The sequence below is a fragment of the Eleutherodactylus coqui genome, chromosome 13 (genome assembly GCF_035609145.1).
Source record: "Eleutherodactylus coqui strain aEleCoq1 chromosome 13, aEleCoq1.hap1, whole genome shotgun sequence".
NCBI classification, from domain to species: Eukaryota; Metazoa; Chordata; class Amphibia; order Anura; family Eleutherodactylidae; genus Eleutherodactylus; species Eleutherodactylus coqui.
Genome location: NC_089849.1, coordinates 60392408 through 60411114, shown reverse-complemented (window position 1 = coordinate 60411114; position 18707 = coordinate 60392408). Strand labels below are relative to the sequence as shown.

The 18707-nt window shown below is 42.1% G+C and overlaps 1 protein-coding gene across 1 annotated transcript; it reads right to left on the bottom strand.

The window, feature by feature from the left end:
* Nucleotides 1–9945: 9945 nt before the first annotated feature.
* On the bottom strand, nucleotides 9946–10878 carry LOC136587375 (olfactory receptor 11L1-like). Its single transcript, XM_066585946.1, has one exon. The coding sequence runs from the start codon at nucleotides 10876–10878 to the stop codon at nucleotides 9946–9948; it is 933 nt and encodes a 310-aa protein (XP_066442043.1).
* Between the last annotated feature and the right edge of the window lie 7829 nt (nucleotides 10879–18707).

Sequence of the window (18707 nt, the reverse complement as noted above, 5' to 3'; positions counted from 1 at the left end):
TGGAATAGAATATCAGCATGATTGTCTAGCATTGATGCAACAAGAAAGTTTAAGTTTTAGAGAGTTATTGAAACCCCTTGTTAATACATATTTTGAGTTGTATTTTATAGATGGTACCAGGGTGATTGACGACTCCACACCAGATGTTCACACAACAAGATCTCTAAAAGCAGAATGCCTCCGCATGTCTCAGTACAAGAAGCGGAACTGAAGGCCCTCACTGAGGCGTGTAGAGTGACAGAAAGTAACCATTTACACTGACTCCTGGTATGTATTCGGCATAGATCATGGTTACGGCCCAATATGGAAGGCCAGACATTTTTAAACTTCTGTAGGACAACCCATTGAGAATGGTGTAGCAGTACAGAACCTTATGAAAGCCCTACTCCTACCAGACAAAGTAGCAATCCTGAAGGTGAAAGCTCATACTAAAGCCAACAGTGCAGAAGCAAAAGGCAACGCCCTAGCAGACTTCAGCGCAGACAGCGGCCCTCAAGCCGTGGAAGAAAGAAGAAAAGAAGATACTGACCGCACAAGTCAGAGACTATGATTTGGACTTTGATAAAAATTTGAACATTGATGTACTAAAGACATTACAGTCACAAGCCAGCAAAGAAGAAAAAGATAAATGGACTAATATGGGAGCAGTAGAACAGGGTGGCGTATGGCAAACAGTCAGTAACTTGCCTACCACGATCCCTGTACCCCATGATGGCCCAGCTGATCCATGGAAAGACTCACCTATCGAAGGCAGCTATGTTACCTACGCTTGAGAGAGAAAGGGTTGCCCCCTGGGTTCTTTGTAGCTGCTACATCATTTGTCCAGTTTTGCATGAGCTATGCCGTAAGCAACAGGGTAGAAGTAAATTGACCACAAAGGCACTTGCCAGGACCACTCTACCCATTTCAGGGATTGCAAATTGACGACATTCAGCTCCCACGTGTTGGGAAGTATGAATATGTGCTTGTTGTTGTTGATGTTTTTCAGGTTGGAGGCGTACCCTGTTACAAAAGTAAATGAGCAGGTAACCGAAAAGAAGCTCATGAATAAGGTAATCTGCAGATACGGGGTACCAGAGGTAATTGAGTCAGATAGAGGTACACATTTCACAGGTGAAATAATGCAACACTTCATGTCTGCCCTGGGTAACTCCCAGGCATTTGACACCCCCTTATCATCCACAAAGAGCCAGAAAACAATTGTGCATTATAATATTTCTCTTCAGGCAATGAAACCCTGCACCAGAGGAAAACGAAAATGGTATGATACCCTATTAGGGGGAATTGGTACAGGTGTAGGGGTTCTGAACTCTATAGATTTAGAGGTGATGAAGAATAAAATGGCTGGGGTAGGACAGGATGTTTCTAGATTGATAAATGTTCAGGCACAATGCATGCCTTCCTTGTTCCTCCCCCGATGTCTTGCATTAGGATATGATAAGGATGTATTAACGCTTTTTAATCTGGTTTTGCGGTTTAAAAGGATTTGTTTGTAAATATGAGTAAATTCATGAACTATACACAATGTAGCCTGCAATATGTATATATGATTCACGAGAGGGACAAAGCAGTCAGATGTGATGACAAATAATGAAAAATTGTGGAGAAATATTCTCAATAATGTAATTCCAGTAGCATCCTGGATACGGCCCCGGGCTGATGGTGTAGAATGCTCTGATGAGTATAGCACTGGGAAAATGACTTTTTATGATGTAAAGGACACAAGCCTGATGTGTAAGTTTGTAGTACTACCTGTGGTGTTCGGACCGCCTCTATATGCTTTACAATATTGGTTGCCCAAATTCACAGGTATGATGATTTATAGTGAAAACAAAACCCATGGTATAGAGAACTGTGAAGAAACACTGGATGGCCTAGCATGCGGACGGAGTACAGCCGCATATGAGCCATGTTTCCAGCAGCCTTCAATCAGCATATGTGATTGGACGGTGTTACCTGCTTCTTCTATATGCTGATAGAAGTTGGCCCCCAATATGTATATGTTCTTTGTTGCCAACCGAACTGGAACCACCAGTATGTATAATCTCACCACTCCATTGTCTGGATGTATACAGAACATGTCGGTGATACATTGATTTACAGAAACTTACACATTTTTGCCAGATGCTGAAGCAACATTAAGGTACTACTGGTACCCAGATGCTATCCCTATGTCAACTCTGACAGTATCCTTGGGTAGAATTGTAAGACTAATGATAGATACTGAACACCTTTAAAAGCATTTGGATGTTACTAACCTCTCCCTTATGGAATTAGAAAAATGTATGGGTAGGAGATAAGCTAGTCAGCCTAGGTACTAAGATCCAGGTAGACACAGAGTGTAACTGGTATGATATTTTTACTGAATGGTCACCTATTGCAGGAAAGATGATGGATTTTATGTTTCACCCTTTACTAATACTGTTTCTTTTGTTCATTCTTTTGAGTGTTTGCAATTTATGGACATTCTGTGGGATACGGAGACAAGCAAATTATCTGGAATCGCTCCCTCTACGATATCGTTAAAACAGTCATACGTAAAAGAGCAACAACAGTGGGGATCCGGCGAAGAGGATAGAAAGACCGGCAGGGGTGGCTTAGCACCCTTGATAGTACCACTACAAAGGCTCTTTTCAAGATGGACTGTTTCAAAATGGGGGATTGTGAGGGTTATGAACATATTAATTTATATATGTATGTATCTTTGATATACGTTTCCGGAGGCTGTAGGCCTAAATTGTACACTCTATTCTGTGTCCTATGAAAAGCTCTGCTAAATGCTTGTACATTTAGGTTAGTACTTAATTACATTAAGTAGAGGTGTAATCTTAAATGTCCATCATGTCTCCAAGAGCTTGTTTATCTCGTTACACTGATCAAAAGGTTGTATGGAATGCTTTGTTTTTGACTGCTGTCTAGGTAGGGCATGTGATTAAAATGTAGAGTGTAATGATAATCAGGATACCAGACACGATGTCTACATACAAACAAATAAAGCATTGTTTATAGAGAAGACAAAATTATTTACCAGTAAAACAGGTCAACCTCTGTAACACTAGCCTACTGATACGCCTACTATTTTCTGTATAAGAATAAGGCAATGTACACAATAAACTCAGATTGCTTCTAGACACAGGCCTGATCTCTGTGTTTCATAGCTTTCTCACGGCGGCCGCCATAACCACCTCTGATTTGGAGCCTCACAGCATATTGACGGAACATTGAATTCCCTAACAGAGGTGAGGAGCACCCAGTCACCTATCTGAGTAGGGAGCTTACACCTGCAGAGAAAAACTACAGCATCATTGAACGTGAGTGTCTGGCCGTAAGGTGGGCTTTTGAATCCCTGAGGTACTACCTGCTAAGTTGTCACTTTAGGTTAGTGACGGACCACTCCCTTCTCACCTGGATGAGCCTGGCTAAGGAGCGAAACGCATGAATAACAAGGTGGTTTCTCACTTTACAGAACTACAAGTTCTCCGTAGAGCACAGAGCTGGTAAGCTACAGGGGAATGCTGACACGTTGTCCAGAACCCACTGTTTGGTGGCTAAAAGTGTTCGCCCCCCCCCCTCCCCCCCACACACACACACAGGTTCGAACAGAGGGGGAGGGTATGTGAGACACTGAAGGGGTTAATCGTGGACGGTCACTATATTTCACCCTGGTTCAGATGTTATGCCGAGTGGGTATGAAGGAAGTCCGTGTCTCACTGCGTGGGACATGGGGAAAACCAGGGACATGATGTGATCTCCAACATATAGCTGCTGGAGATGCTTTTTGTAAAACTGTGTTGGGCCTGGTTTTTCTGGAAAACCCAGGCCATAAAAGTAAGGTGCAGACAGAGGAGAGGCTGGGTGCAGCTAAGTTTGCTAAAAGCTGCTGGTCTCAAGAGATGCTGTGTTCCTCACCAAGGAGAAGAGGAACTGGAATTTGTGCAAATTGCTTGGTGTTCGTGCGGCGGCAGCTGGCCATATCATATAGGCCGCCTGCACACGGGCGGAAATCCCGCCGCGGGATTTCCGCCGCTGAAAGTTTGCATAGGAGTGCATTACAATACGCACTCCTATGCAGACGGCCGCGGTTTGGCCGCACGAAATCTTGCGCGGCAAACAAACCACGGCATGTCCTATTTTTCTGCGGGGCACGCACTCACCCGGCCGCCGGCTCCGGTCTGCGCATGCGCCGGCTGCACCGCAGCCGACACATGAAAGAGCTGGGCCGCCAGGCGCGGGAGAGTACGCGCTAGTCCCTGCAGGCTCTCGGGTCCGGTCCCGTGGCGAGAATTCTCGCTGCCGGATCCGACCCGCTCGTGTGCAGGCGGCCATAGACAGGGAATGACTCTTGTTTAGTTAGTGCTGGAGATGCAGGATTTTTGTTTATGCCTGAAGCTAAGTTTGTGTTTTATTTTTTTGGACTTTCTAATAAACGTAGGCCAAGCCTGTATAGACTATAACTGCCTGTCTTGGTCTCTGACTGCTGTTCACACTGCAACCCCGCGCTCTACCTAAGCTAGCTCTCCCACAATACATTAATACTTACATATTGCACACACATACAGTATGCTGTGTATAAATTCTGATTCACACACACATTTACACAGACAAATATTTTATTATCTAATGTCTAATATCAAAATAAGTAATTTAGTAAAAAGGTTCACTATACCCAATCAGCATTTTCAGAATTTCCATTTTGTGCCTGGAAATCCCCTGTAAGCACCCAGCACTGTCCACCATCTATCACTCTTGTGCTTTCACACAGCAGTGATAATCCCTCAATGAATGGAAATGAAGCTAAAGTGAGCTAAAAAGCAAGCTACTACAATAAGTGAGCAATTCTTGTTCCTCGCTAACTTGCCCTGCCAGGTCCCGTGTTTACACAGGTTGACAGTCGCCTGTAATTGTTCATTTGTGCAATTATTGAGGTGCCTGTGTAAAGGTTCCCCAATCCTCTGTACCAAGCGAGATCTGAGCTGTTGCCTGGTTCAGACATCAGAAGAAATGGCTGGAGAGGGAGGATGTAGCACAAGGCGGAAAGGATAACAAGGGCAGGGAAGGAACTAAGGGCTACATATTCTGCCTGTACACTATGCTATCCAAATCCAGCACACAGGGCTCATAGCCTGCCTGTACTCCCACCCACCTAAGTGAAACCCTGGATATTGCAGCTAATCACACAGCATAATCATTAGACCAAAAAAAAAAAAACATTGTATGATGAAAATATTATAACAGCAGAGTATGTATGAGAGCAGCACTCCGGGGGTTTAAATAAAAGATCAAATCTTTATTATGCCCACACAACGTTTCAACCCTCCATCCGAGGGTCTTTATCAAGTTCTAAATAACATACACAGACTCCAACATTAAATAGCACCCATAGCTCCACCTACACCAATCATAGACAACAACACATATTACAATTAAAACAGATCAAAATCCATTGGGTGAATCAGTTTATCATAGCCAGGTGCAGCATACCTAATACAAACACATGTTTAAAAGTGTCATACCTAGCGCCGTGTTCAGGCTGCCGACGGTGCAGACGCACATCTCTGACGTGGATCGCCTCCTAGATTAGTAATGGAGTTCTCGCGAGACCAGCAGAGCCTTCTGCCCCGCGCCGTCATCAGCCGTCTATTGGTATTCACAGCGCATGCGCAAGGCTCCGATGTCTGCAGCACAACGCCACAGCAACCGGGCCCCCCCATCAAAGATCGCACAATGCACACATAGCCCATGCGCATGCGCAGACCCGCGGAGCACCCGGACGAACACATACACAGCGCATGCGCAAGGTTCCGATATCTGTAGCACATCGCCACAGCAACAGGGCCCCTATTATCAGAAATAGCATAACGCATATATAGCCCATGCGCAAGAGTAGATTCGCGGAGCACCTGAATGAATAAACACAGTGCTCCCTCAATCACATAATCCCTGCATAATCAAAAACCTCCATTGGTATAATAAGAGAGCCCTAGAACATCATTCCTACTGTCCAGGAATATAGTCCATTCATCACTAACCAGATAATCAAAAACCGGTATAATTATATTCATTAAATTATAAAATAATGTAGCTCACTAATGTGGACCAACAACGATGCTACTATACTAAAACACAGCTCTTCTACTGACACCAATACCACTGATAATATTCAATATACTGTTGTATTGATGTGCAATCGAATTCTTATTCTAGTAGACTCACCACCACATGTTCTATAACATCGGCAAGCTATGAAAGTGATATCTACACAGTAGTGCAGCCCAAACCGATTGCAAAAAGTGACACCCAAACATGATTCAATATGCATCAATCATCATTTTATTTAAACAATTTGTAAGGCACAAGGCACAGATATAGAATACATAAATAATAGCTGCGTCACCCAATGCGATCTGAAAAAAAGAAAAAATACATAATTAAAATATGTTAAAAACAATGTACGAATCACGTAACAAAACATCACTAGATTTCTTAATGCTCATTATTTGAGGTATAATAACGGATTATACTCCACATTTAAGCCACTAGGGGCCAGCGCATCCAGCTTAAAGATCCATTTTGCTTCCAACAATTTCAATTTACGTTCTCTGTCGCCGCCTCTTATATCCCTATCCACTGAGTCAATGACCTTGAACTGCAACTGACTAATGGAGTGATTATGGTCCTCAAAGTGCTTAGGTTTGGGAAGATCACGTTTCTTGGTCCTGATGTTACTCTTATGGTTAGCTATTCGTTTGCGAACCTCCGTAGTGGTTTGACCCACATATTGGAGGCCGCACGGACAGCTAATCAGGTATACTACAAAAGCTGACCAACAACTATACCAGCCACGTATATAGAACCGTTTCCCGGATCTTGGATGTACAAAGCTGTCCCCTTTGGCCATGTTATGACAAGCTGCACATCTGAGACACGGAAAGTTACCATTTCTGACAGGGGCTAATGTTCTCTGTATAGAACCACGAGGAAGGGCAGAAGATGTATGGACCAAACGGTCTTTTAAATTATGTGCTCGTTTATACGCCATCATAGGTGGACAGGTAAATTCCGCAATCTCGGGGTGGCACCTCAAAAGAATGTGCCAGTGTTTTCTTAGAATGTGTCGGATCTCATGACTATGTACTCCAAAGGTAGAAACAAATGGTATTCGTTTTGTAGCCACACTCGTAGTAGTGGCAGGTTTAAGGACAGAAGCACGTTCCACTTGTTTGACCTTAATCATCTGCTCACACAGTAAATCCTGTGGATAGCCTCTAGAGACAAACTTATCATACATTTTTTCAAGCCGTGCATCAAAAAACTCATCGTTGACCACCCGCCGGACCCGGAGCATCTGGCTCCATGGTAAAGATTTAATCATGGCCGGCGGGTGGCAACTTGAATAATGCAATAAGTTGTTGCGATCGGTAGGCTTGGTGTATAAATCAGTCTTCAAACAATTACCTTGTTTGATAATCAAGACGTCCAAAAATTGTATGGACGTATCTGATGCAGACAGGGTGAATTTGAGTTCTGGCAAGAAGTTGTTTAATTCAGTGTGAAAAGTATTCAACTGCTCAAGCGAACCGTTCCATATGACGAAGACGTCGTCGATGTACCTCCACCATACCTGGGCAAAGGCCCAGGATGGGGAGGTACAGAGACGCGTCTCCTCCATATGGCGCATAAATAAATTCGCGTAGGATGGGGCCATGTTGGACCCCATTGCGGTTCCTTGTAACTGCCGGTAGAACCGATCCTGGTACAAAAAGAAATTATTGGTCAAAACCAACATTAATAGTGTCAGAACCAAATTCACGCAATCTGCAGACAGAGTGGATCCAGACAGAAAATGTCCAACAGCAGCTATGCCAATGTCGTGCTTTATAATACTATACAATGATGAGACGTCAAACGACGCCAAAATGGCGTCCTCGTTGATAGAAATTGCCTCTAATTTGCATAAAAAATCCGAGGTGTCCTTGGTAGCATGCTGTCTGAGTATTCTGTCTAGGAACCGAGACACATTGTTGAAAACAGACCCCCTCCCAGAAACTATAGGTCATCCCGGAGGACGCTGAATATTCTTGTGGACTTTTGGTAATGCATATATCTTGGCCATTATTGGAAAATCAGGATACAAAAACTCAAACAAATGTTGGTCAATCAAACCATCCCTTTTAGCCTGATCAAGGACTAATTTGAGTTTACCACAAGCCTCATTCGTGGGATCGACTGATAATAACTCATATACCGAAGTATCTGACAATTGTGTACTGAGTTCGTGATGATAGTACTGAGTGTCCATAATAATGATGGCTCCTCCCTTGTCCGCAGAGCGAATAGTCAAGGAGTCATCCTTACTCAATGATTTGATCGCCTGCCATTCAGCCTTGTTTAAATTAGACTGTTGCCTGGACCTGGTTTGTCGAACTCGTATTTTTGCAATATCATGATTAACCAGTTTCGTATAGGTGTCAATGGCGGAATCGCCCCCAGGGGGCTGAAATCTGCTGGGCTTGCGTAGCCCCATGTTTCCCGATGTGAAGCACGCATCATCATTGTCCATCGAACTAGCCGAGGTCTGACTCCTTTCTGCAGTTGAGAAGTGTGTTCGTAACCTTAGTCGTCTGATGAACTGCCTGATACTAATGTCAATGTTGAACCAATCTGTTTCACCAGTTGGGACAAATGAAAGGCCCCTAGATAGGGCACGTACCTGTATCGTAGACAAAACTTTAGAAGAAATATTAACAATAGGTACCTCATTCACCTCCTCCTGGACACCGAGCGGGTTTGCACCATCCTTGGATCTTTTGTGGGAGCGACCATGTTTCCTGCCCCCTCGTCTCCTTCCCTTGCTCGGGTTGTTGTATTGGCCCCTTTCGGGGGTCGATGACCTAAAAAAGGTTCACCGGCTGGCGGAGGCACACCCATCTCATCAGCAGAATCTGATCCCGCCGAGGACCATCCAAAGTGGGATCGACCCCACCGTGGCCTTACCCGGTTGTGTATTAGGGTTATTCTGCCAGTTGTAGATTTTCCCAGAAAGGTAGTCCTGTTCATCTCTAGACCATTTGTTACGTTTAGTGTGTTCCACTTCATTTTTATATTTCTGAGACGCTGATTTAATTTTCTCCATGCAGCTGCTCATTTCCTGCTCCGGCAGCATAGCTTGAATCTCCTGCTCCATTGTAGTGATCAGGGTAGACGTCTTAGAGATCTCCTCCTGCAAAAACTCTAGATTGAGCAGAATTAAATCAAATGCAAATTTGTTTGCAATACACACAAACTTTTCTAAAAAAGCTTCATTGTCGGAAAATAGTGTGGGGCGAGTATGCGGTCGCAAGCCTCTAGGGATTCTTTGTGCTAGGTAATACTCCCGTAGTGTCGTAGAATGAAGTTTTAAAGAAATCAGATGTTTGTTCATAGATTCGAATTTGCGCAGATGAACTTTTACATCGGGTATACTGAATAAAGCATTGTCCTTCTCAGAACGCTCAATGATGTGAACCGCATCATCCGCTGTGTATGAAAACTTTGGGCTGACCAGATTCCCCAACCGGTCGATTGTAAGCGGTGGTGTCTTCTCGCGGTGCTCGCAATCCCTGATCCATGATAGCAACAGTCAAATATAGCAATATTGATCACAGAACACACTTCACCTTCAGATATACAGGGAAGACAATCCTCACCTGATGGTGCACGCTCATCAGAGAGCCTGGATCCTGGATCGCAATTTCAACAGCAGAGTATGTATGAGAGCAGCACTCCGGGGGTTTAAATAAAAGATCAAATCTTTATTATGCCCACACAACGTTTCAACCCTCCATCCGAGGGTCTTTATCAAGTTCTAAATGAAAATATTATAATATAGCACCATTGTATTTGATGGTTATACCTGTATTTAATTTCAATAGCATGACTTTTATTAAAGACATAACAATATTAGAGCTAAGTAAAAGTTCTCATGATGAACCAAAAGCTTTTTTTAAATGTTGTCTTTATGTCTTCGTTTCGGAGACTGTATATTATAGGGTTAAATAGAGGAGTAAATAATGTAGGCAGTAAGGAAACAATCTTATTAATAAACAATGAATGTCCTTTAGATGGGATCATGTATTTACCTATTAGTGTCCCATAAAATGTCCCAACAACAATAAGATGAGAACTGCATGTAGAAAAGGTTTTCTGTTTGCCAGTTGTAGACGGTATTTTAATTATGGTGTGGAATATATACCCATAGGTTGCAATGACAAAAACACATGGAAGAATAAATAGTGGCACAGAATATAGAAATGTTTCCAGTTCTACAAGAGAAGAGTCTGAGCAAGAAAGCTTCATTATGGGAGGAAGGTCACAGTAGAAATGGTCAATGATATTGTCATGGCAAAAATTAAAATTTGATATAGGTAAGACTCCTGTTAGATTAAGAGTAGAACCCAGCAACCATGGCCATAGTGAAAGAAAGATCTGACACTTTAAGTCCATGACACTAGAGTATCGTAAAGGGTTGCAGATGGCCAAGTATCGATCATAGGACATCACTGAAAGAAGAAAACATTCGGCAACAATTGCACCGCTGTAGAAGTATAATTGGGTGATGCAGCCAATAAAAGTAATCTTTTTCCCTCTGGACAGAACAGTGCTGAGCATGTTGGGAACAATGCTTGTAGACATTGTAAGGTCACAAAAGGAAAGATGGCAAAGGAAGTAATACATGGGGGACTGGAGCTGGACATTGGTGGAAACTAGAATGATGATAAGAAGGTTTCCCAAAACTGTAGAAAGATAGATGATCAAGAAAAGAATGAAGAACACAATATGGAAGCTGTGAAGGTTTCCGAAACCCAATAGAATGAATTCCACCACTCTTGTTTGGTTCATTGAAAACTTACTGAATTATCAGACTGTTTAAATCTAGAACATAAGATTGATATTCAATGTAAATACAGTGAAAACAGTAGATGAGGTGGACTGAAAGAATTGTGAATTGTTTATATATATTTTATTAGAGACTTTTTAGTTTAAACATTTAACAAGCTTACAAATAAATAAACAAAAGGCTCAGAATTATATAAGGCTGGATTCACACAGGGCGGATTCCCGTCGGAAATCTCGCGGTCTGGCCGCAGCAAAAAACACGAGATAACCGCCGCGGTGTAAGCCGCGGCGGCTTCGAAGTGGCTCGGCCGCATGCTTTTCCGTTGCGGCCGGCACTCCCATAGAGGAGAGCGCGGCCGCAACGTAAATAAACAAAAAAGGAAAGGTAAATAGACATGCTGCATCTTTTGAAACCGCGGCTGGATTTACCGCAGCGGATTAGCCGTCCCGTGTGGACGAGATTTCTGAGAAATCTCATCCACATGGCTGGCTAATCCCGAGATTAGCAGCCGCGGGCGGATCTGCTGCGGCAAAACCGCAGCAAATCCGCCCTGTGTGAACCCCCCCTAAGAATTACAGCTAGCAGTATAAATAAACATCCAAGTACAATCCCGTAATAATCATTAACCCCAGAAAACTGAATTCTAAGTAATATATATCATTACTAGCTTCATAAAATGTTCAATTAGAATTTAACCGACTACCCTGGTTCTCAAGGGAAACCAAAAAGGTGTCGGGCAAAGACCTACCGAAAATAATTAACCCACAAGAATTCTTTATGGACCAATATTATTTCTTCATCAGGGAAGGAAAAAAAGAAAGGAAAAGAAAAGCCTAAAGCACATAAACAACTCAAAACAAAACAAAGAGTAGAAAACAGAAGCCTCCGACTTCACTGAACACCCCAGACTCTATTACTCCCCCCCACACACATATTTCCTTCCTCTCCTCCACCTTTCCCCTCCTAGTTTCTCTTATGTTGGCACGACTCCATCCACGAGTCACCGATCACTGCTTGAGGACCCGTGAAATGTTATCCATACCTCATATGCTGCATTATATGCCAACCAGTTGGCATTGTCCTTGGCCCTAAGTTCCTCAATAAGATTAATCCCATCCAGAGCTATAACTCAGCTCGTTAGTGGGGCCTGTGATTTCCAGAGTCGAGAGATCACAGTTCTCATGGCCAAGATGAAAAAACGGAGAGCGTCTCTTTTACTATCTGTGATAGAGCCCGTTAGAATTGAAAGAAGGGCCATCTCTGGGGTAGGTACCAATGATCTCATCCTTAGAGTATTATATAAAGCCCCTATCTCTGCCCACACACCTGCTATGTCCAGACAGGACCACCAAATATGTACAAACATGCCTACCCCCTCCAGGCATATCCAACACCTATCCGATGATTCATAGTACATCCCGGCCAAGTTGGTAGCGGTATAATACCACCTTGCTAGAAGCTTATAATTTAACTCATGATGTCTACCCAAAAAAGATATTTTGTGGGTCAGGGTTAGGGTCACCCAGGTAACCCAGCTACCCTCTGCCACCGACCTCTAAGCCGTACCTCAGCACCCAGTACCTCCCTGGCTACTAAAAGACCATATATTGCTGAGATTTTGCCCCTCGAAACCCAAGGACAGAAGCAGAGTTCCTCAAAGGGTGTGGATGGGTTGGTCAAAACCGTAAGTGGGCCTTGACCTTGTATGAAATGGTGCACCTGTAGATATTGAAAGCACGCACCTGCCACAGGCCCACCATCTCCCAGGAGCTCAGTTAATGTTTTAATTCCATCTACACGCATAATGTCTCTAATCCTAGGGGTGGGTGTCCTCAACTTCTCTAATAATGGAATAGCCGCTTCTCCTGATAAGAAGTCCGGGTTCCCCACCAATGGAGTCCAAGGGCCCGGGACCATTACCAAGCCACTTTGACTCACAAAGCCCTCCCAGATCCTCAAAAATTGTGAATTGTGATATATTCAGTGGCCACTTTGTTGTGTACATCATTTTAGTACATAAGGTGTGTTACTAAACTGGAGATGTGCTGGCTAGTAATACATAAACCCATTGTTATATTTAGGGAACTAACTTGGGTTTATGTGTACTTAGTAACCTGGAATTTATTCTGTTGTTGTTATTCAAAATAGGGTAGAATGGGGGCATTAAAAGATGTGCATGGTTAACCCCTTAATGATACAGGATGAACAGTTATGTCCTATGCATTCGAGTTTTATATGGAGGTTAATAGTGAGCCAATCCCACTCCTAACAATGTCGGTGCCAGCTGTTTCTCACATCTGACATATGCTGGCAACAGCCACATTTTGACAGAGGCACTTTGATTCCCCAACTGCTTTTGTGGGGTCCCAAATGCCTCCTCCCCCTGAAAAAGGATCGTGGGATGGAGTCCAGTTGCCATTGCCTTTTGAAGGCATCCATCGCTACCATGGCTGTTTGCCTATCAATGACAGTGCATGTGATGTGGCTTGATACAATGCCTATCACATCATAGTATTACTTTTTACTTCAGCAAAGCAGTCAAATGATTGCAAGTAATAGCGTAGCAAGGTCAGTTGGTCCCACGGTGCAGAAGTTTTTTTTGTCACCCCCCCCCCCCCCACACACACACACACACACACACTGTCCTTCACAAATTCGAAAATTATTAAAAGAAGTGAAAAAGATATTTAGGCTGGTTCACACAGGGTGGAATTGCCGCAGAATGTCCGTGTGGACATTCCTCCTGCGTTTTTTTATCCTGTGATAAACCAGCAAAGTGGGCGAGATTTTCAAAAATCTCGTCCACACACTGCAGCCAATCCTTTAGCGTCCAAGCCGCGCGGAAACTGACATACGGCGCTGAACTCAAATCCGCGGAATGTCAATTATTCCCCGTTTCCGCAGCAGCCTCCCTCCTCTCTTTGGATGAGATAGCCGCAGTGAAATGTCAACGACAAAGCCACTCCAAAACCCATAGCGAAAGGCCACGTGTTTTCAAGCTGCATTTCTCCGGCGGAAGTCTGGCTGAATTTCCGCGTGGTCATTCCTCGAGATTTCCACAGGATTTGGGTCCCATGTGAACCCAGCCTTAGGGCTTATTCACACGAGTGTATATCAGCCAGGTTTTCACGTCGGGCCAATACACGCTGCCCCTCTGATGGCTTACATGCGCATATATGCGCTGGGCCCTTTGCCGTTCAGGCATTTTTACAGCATCGGCGTGCACATGTAAAGTGCCTATGGCCGTGTTTCTGGGCCCTTACAGTTGCAAGTGAGGTTTTCTGGTTTATTTACTCAACATTGTGAGTGTAAATACTTAAAACCTTTGTCTCCTAACTTTATTCTCTGCAAATTTTGAAATTGCCTCATCAAAATCAATTCATTTTTGCGCTTTTTTGGTCACCCTGCCTCCAAGAAAAAATGCAATACAAAGCAATCAAAATGTTGTATCCCAAAATGGTACCACCGGAAACTACAGAACGTTCCGCAATAAATGAGCCCTCAGACAACTATGTCAACAGAAAAATAAAAAAGCTATTGCGCACAGATTGCAGCAGAAAATAATTTAAAACAATTAAATATCTTTGAAAAAAATACAAGTAGTACAGCAAAAAAAAACAAAACATAAGTTTGGTATCATAGTAATCATACTGACCCATAGAATAAAGTTATCATATCATTTTTGTTGCAGTTTGTGCGCTGTAGAAACAAGATGCACTGAAAGATGGCGGAATTAGATTTTTTTTCATTTCTCTCCATGTAAAATTTTTTTAAAGTTTTTCAGTACACCATATGGTACATAAAAAAATAATGCTATTGAAAAATACAACTCATCTTGCAAAGAGCAGACCCTCGGACCGCTATGTTGATGGAGAAATAAAGGAGTTATGATTTTTTAAATAGGGGGAGAAAAAAAATGAAAATGGAAAAACGAAAAACAGCTTGGTCACTAAGGAATCACGGGGAAAATTGGCCTGGTCCTCAAGGATTTAACAAACATTTCTTAAAGACATTTTAAAAAAACTTTTTAATCTTTTTGTCTAAATGTTTTATTTTAATTAGTCAATATGCACTGTCAAAAAAAATCGAAGCCCCAGAACAAAAACACATGGGACATGCACAAGTACGCTTGGCTGCTATGGAGAGTATTAGTGCATGAGCCAGAGGGTTTTTTTTGACTATTCAAAACTCTACACTGTGCCCGAGTTTGAATAAAAAAGCAGGTCCTGCCCTATCTTTTCTTGTGCGCAGTTATTACATGTGAGAATCCTGCTAGTGGAAACTAAACAATTGAAAGCAATGGTTTCATTTTGTTCCATTACGCGACCGTGATTTTCATAGTCGCATAATGGGACTAAAAACACACCCATCTGTTTAAGCCCTTAGGGTTCCTACCCACTTGTGTTTTTTTTAACGCTGTGATAACGGCTAGCAGCAGCAGGGGCAAGACCATAGCTGAGCTGTGTCAACCTCCTCAGTGATGGCAACCAGAGCAGGCCGCACCTGCCGCACCCACATTGCTATGTCAATGATTGCAAGTTCAAGTACCCCATGGGGACAAAAAATAATGTTAAACTTAATTTAAAATGTTTTACTAAATATTAGAAAAAGTAAAGGTTATTAAAAGTTCCACCCTGCACCCCCACCCCCGTTTTCCCATATGTGTAATAAAACTAATGCCAAATCCTGACAGAACAATTGGTGGCGGGAGTGGGAAGGGGGGGGGGGACTGCCTGATGCCCTCACAGCTCAATTGACTAAGAAATAAAAAAGTTTTGGGTTTCTGAATTTGGTGGCACAAAGCATTTCTTTTATTTTAAAAAGTTGTGTTTTTCCTTAAAAGTAGCAAAGAAAGTTATATAAATTTTGTAGCACTGTAATTGTACTGAATCGGTTAGAAAAACAACAATAAATGAATTCAAGCATGATTGAAATATTATCAGGGCAGACTAAATAGACCACACAAATGAATAGGAAGATCAGCAGCAGAGTCGCTTAAGTATAAGACACTTCATCTTTATTCCATCCTTAAAATATAAGGGTTACAGGCAGCGACATTTCGACCACGTTGTGGCCTTTATCATGCTTGATAAAGATGAAGTGTCTTATACTTAAGCGACTCTGCTGCTGATCTTCCTATTCGTTTGGCTACTTTACATGAGGAGTGGAGTTCCTCCTTGAGCACAAGTACTGCTGCAGTAGCAGTTGCTACAAGCATACCATTAGCCTCCAGTTTATGAGGTGGCAATGTGAGGCTATAGAGTAAAAAAAAAACATATACTCACCTCCTGTGCTTTTTCCCAGAACAGTCTTGCCTGACTTCCAGTTGAAAGTTAGTATATTGTTTTGTTTTTTTAATTGTATATAAAAAAAATGGCAGTCAAAATACAATGTAATGCAATAGTATAAGATTGTATTATACGGTATAGGTGATCAAACAATTGCAAGTTCTCAAGTTCCTTGTGGTGACAAAAAAAAATACTGTAGTACAAATAAGTAAAAGGCTTTTAAAAAAATTACAAAAAAAAAATTAAAACCTTAAAAAACATCAATTTTTAGCCAATCCGTCAAAACATAAAAAAATGTTATTGCTGCACCCATAGAAATCCAGTTTAATAAAATATCACGTTGTGATTCCCATACTACGAATGCCGTCAGAAAACAGATATGCAGTGACAAGAAAAAATTGAAGAAAAAGCAGTCATAAAGTCATTAGTACCCCATAATGGTAACATTAAAAATTACTGGTCCCATCAGAAAAATGAGCCCTTAAGCAGATGGATTAATAATTAATGAAAAAACTATAGGGTCAAAAAATGGCGACAGCAATCTTTTTCAAAGGTGCTGTTTTTAATAGAACTACATAAAAATTATATAAATTTGAAACTGGCATACTCATACTCACTGAATATTGAAAGTTGTTACTTTTACTTGAACAGTAAACGCCGTAATCCCCACATCTACCCCCCTCCCATCCCCCCCCCCCCCCCCCCCCACAATGGCAGTTTTTCATTTTGACCCACAGAATATTAGCCGAGCTGCAATATTTGTGTTGTCTGAGGGTTGGAGAGAAAACCCGCACAGAACAAGAAGGGGACGACAGACCTGCCTCTCAATCTATAGGATCCTGGTCTGAAAATATCACTTACTCAAAACTATTAGCAAACTACTATTTGGTAGGCAAATTAGCTTTCCTGGTTCCCATATATCTCAGGGTGCATTCACAAGGACGAGAAAATTATGCGCGTTTTGTGTGTTGCGAAATACACAGAACTCACAAGAAAATGCAACCTTTTATTTGATGTTACTAGAAATGAAGATTGCAGCATGTTCTATGTTTGTGCAGGTCTCACACTTGCACTATCTTCCGCACATCGCACAGTACACAGACGGAGTGTCGATGTGCTGCGCGATGTGAGTCGCATCCAAGTGTATCGGCTCTCGCTCTTGTGTATACATTTTCATCCATCTTCGCTTAGATGAGATATACACATATGACAGGACTCTTGAGGAAAAATAGCACCCTCCACCCCTCTACCTACTCTTCCTGTCATTGTCTCACATTCCCTTAGAGAAGTAATGGACACACAGGTAAAGGACAGAAAACAATACAGGTATCAGATTTCTGTCTTGTAAGGAGCCGAGCCCCCTGTGTGTCCATCACATGAGCAGGAGAGATTTCTATCCACAGAGAGTTGACAATGAAGGTTTCTATTGAATGACAGGAAGCAGAGATGTGAGAAATTGAAGAATTGATATAAAACCATAAGTATATTGGAAAATTCTTAACTTCTCATTATACAGTGAATAAGCTTTACTTGCTGGAAATATAATATTAATATTATACATTTAATATTATCATACAATTAATATTATTACAGCTTTAGAGGAAGAAGATTATTAAATGTGATATAGATCATTATATAAACAAATACTCATCAGCAACAGATCTATACAGAATGAGTTACTTACATAGTGGTTGTTGGGCTGCATAGCAACGATACATCAGTGTCATTACCTTTTATATTCTTCCTTCATTGCTGTGTGCCGGCCTGATTATCTAGGGAGAGACTTAATTCTCATTACACACAAGAAAAAGTTTCTTAACTTTTAAACTTTTATAATATGTATATAATTGTTATGTAACTTGTAACAACTTTACAACTTTTATTCCCACTTGAGGATAGCAAAGAGTCAAAACTAACTCAGCTATAAACTTAAATTAACTTTACTCCAATTGAGGCTAGAAGGGGATTCCAGGCACAAATATTATCATGACCGATCCTCAGGATAGGTCATCAATAGTTGATCGGCCAGGGTCCCTCGCTCGGGAACTTGGCTGATCAGCTAAAGGGGCACCCACTGTCAGCGCCCCAATACAAAGGAATGAGAGCAGAAGCTGTAATTGCAAACCCAACTCACAGTCATTTTTTAATGAGACCCCAGCCTGCAGTTACAAGAATTGGCCACGACGCAGGGGTTGGAGCAACTGCTTTCACTCCACTTCCTGTGTGTAGCTGCTCTGGCACTGCATCCTTTCAGCTGATCGTCCAAGTTCACGAAAGGGGAACCATGAGTGATCAACTACTGATGACCTGTCATGAGGATAGGTCATCAATTGTATTGTGAGATATCAATATTGGTGTAGGTGTAGAGGTTATTGTTAAAATTTGGCAGGAGGCGCTGGAGGTAGAGGAGGAGGAGTTTTTTTTAGTTTATTTTTAGTTTACATGAATCTACAGGTAGGTATGTAACAATGTAATACAGCAGCCTCGGTGATTTGAAAAAATATCTGATCCCAGAAACAAAGAGTATATATTTTTTTTTAATT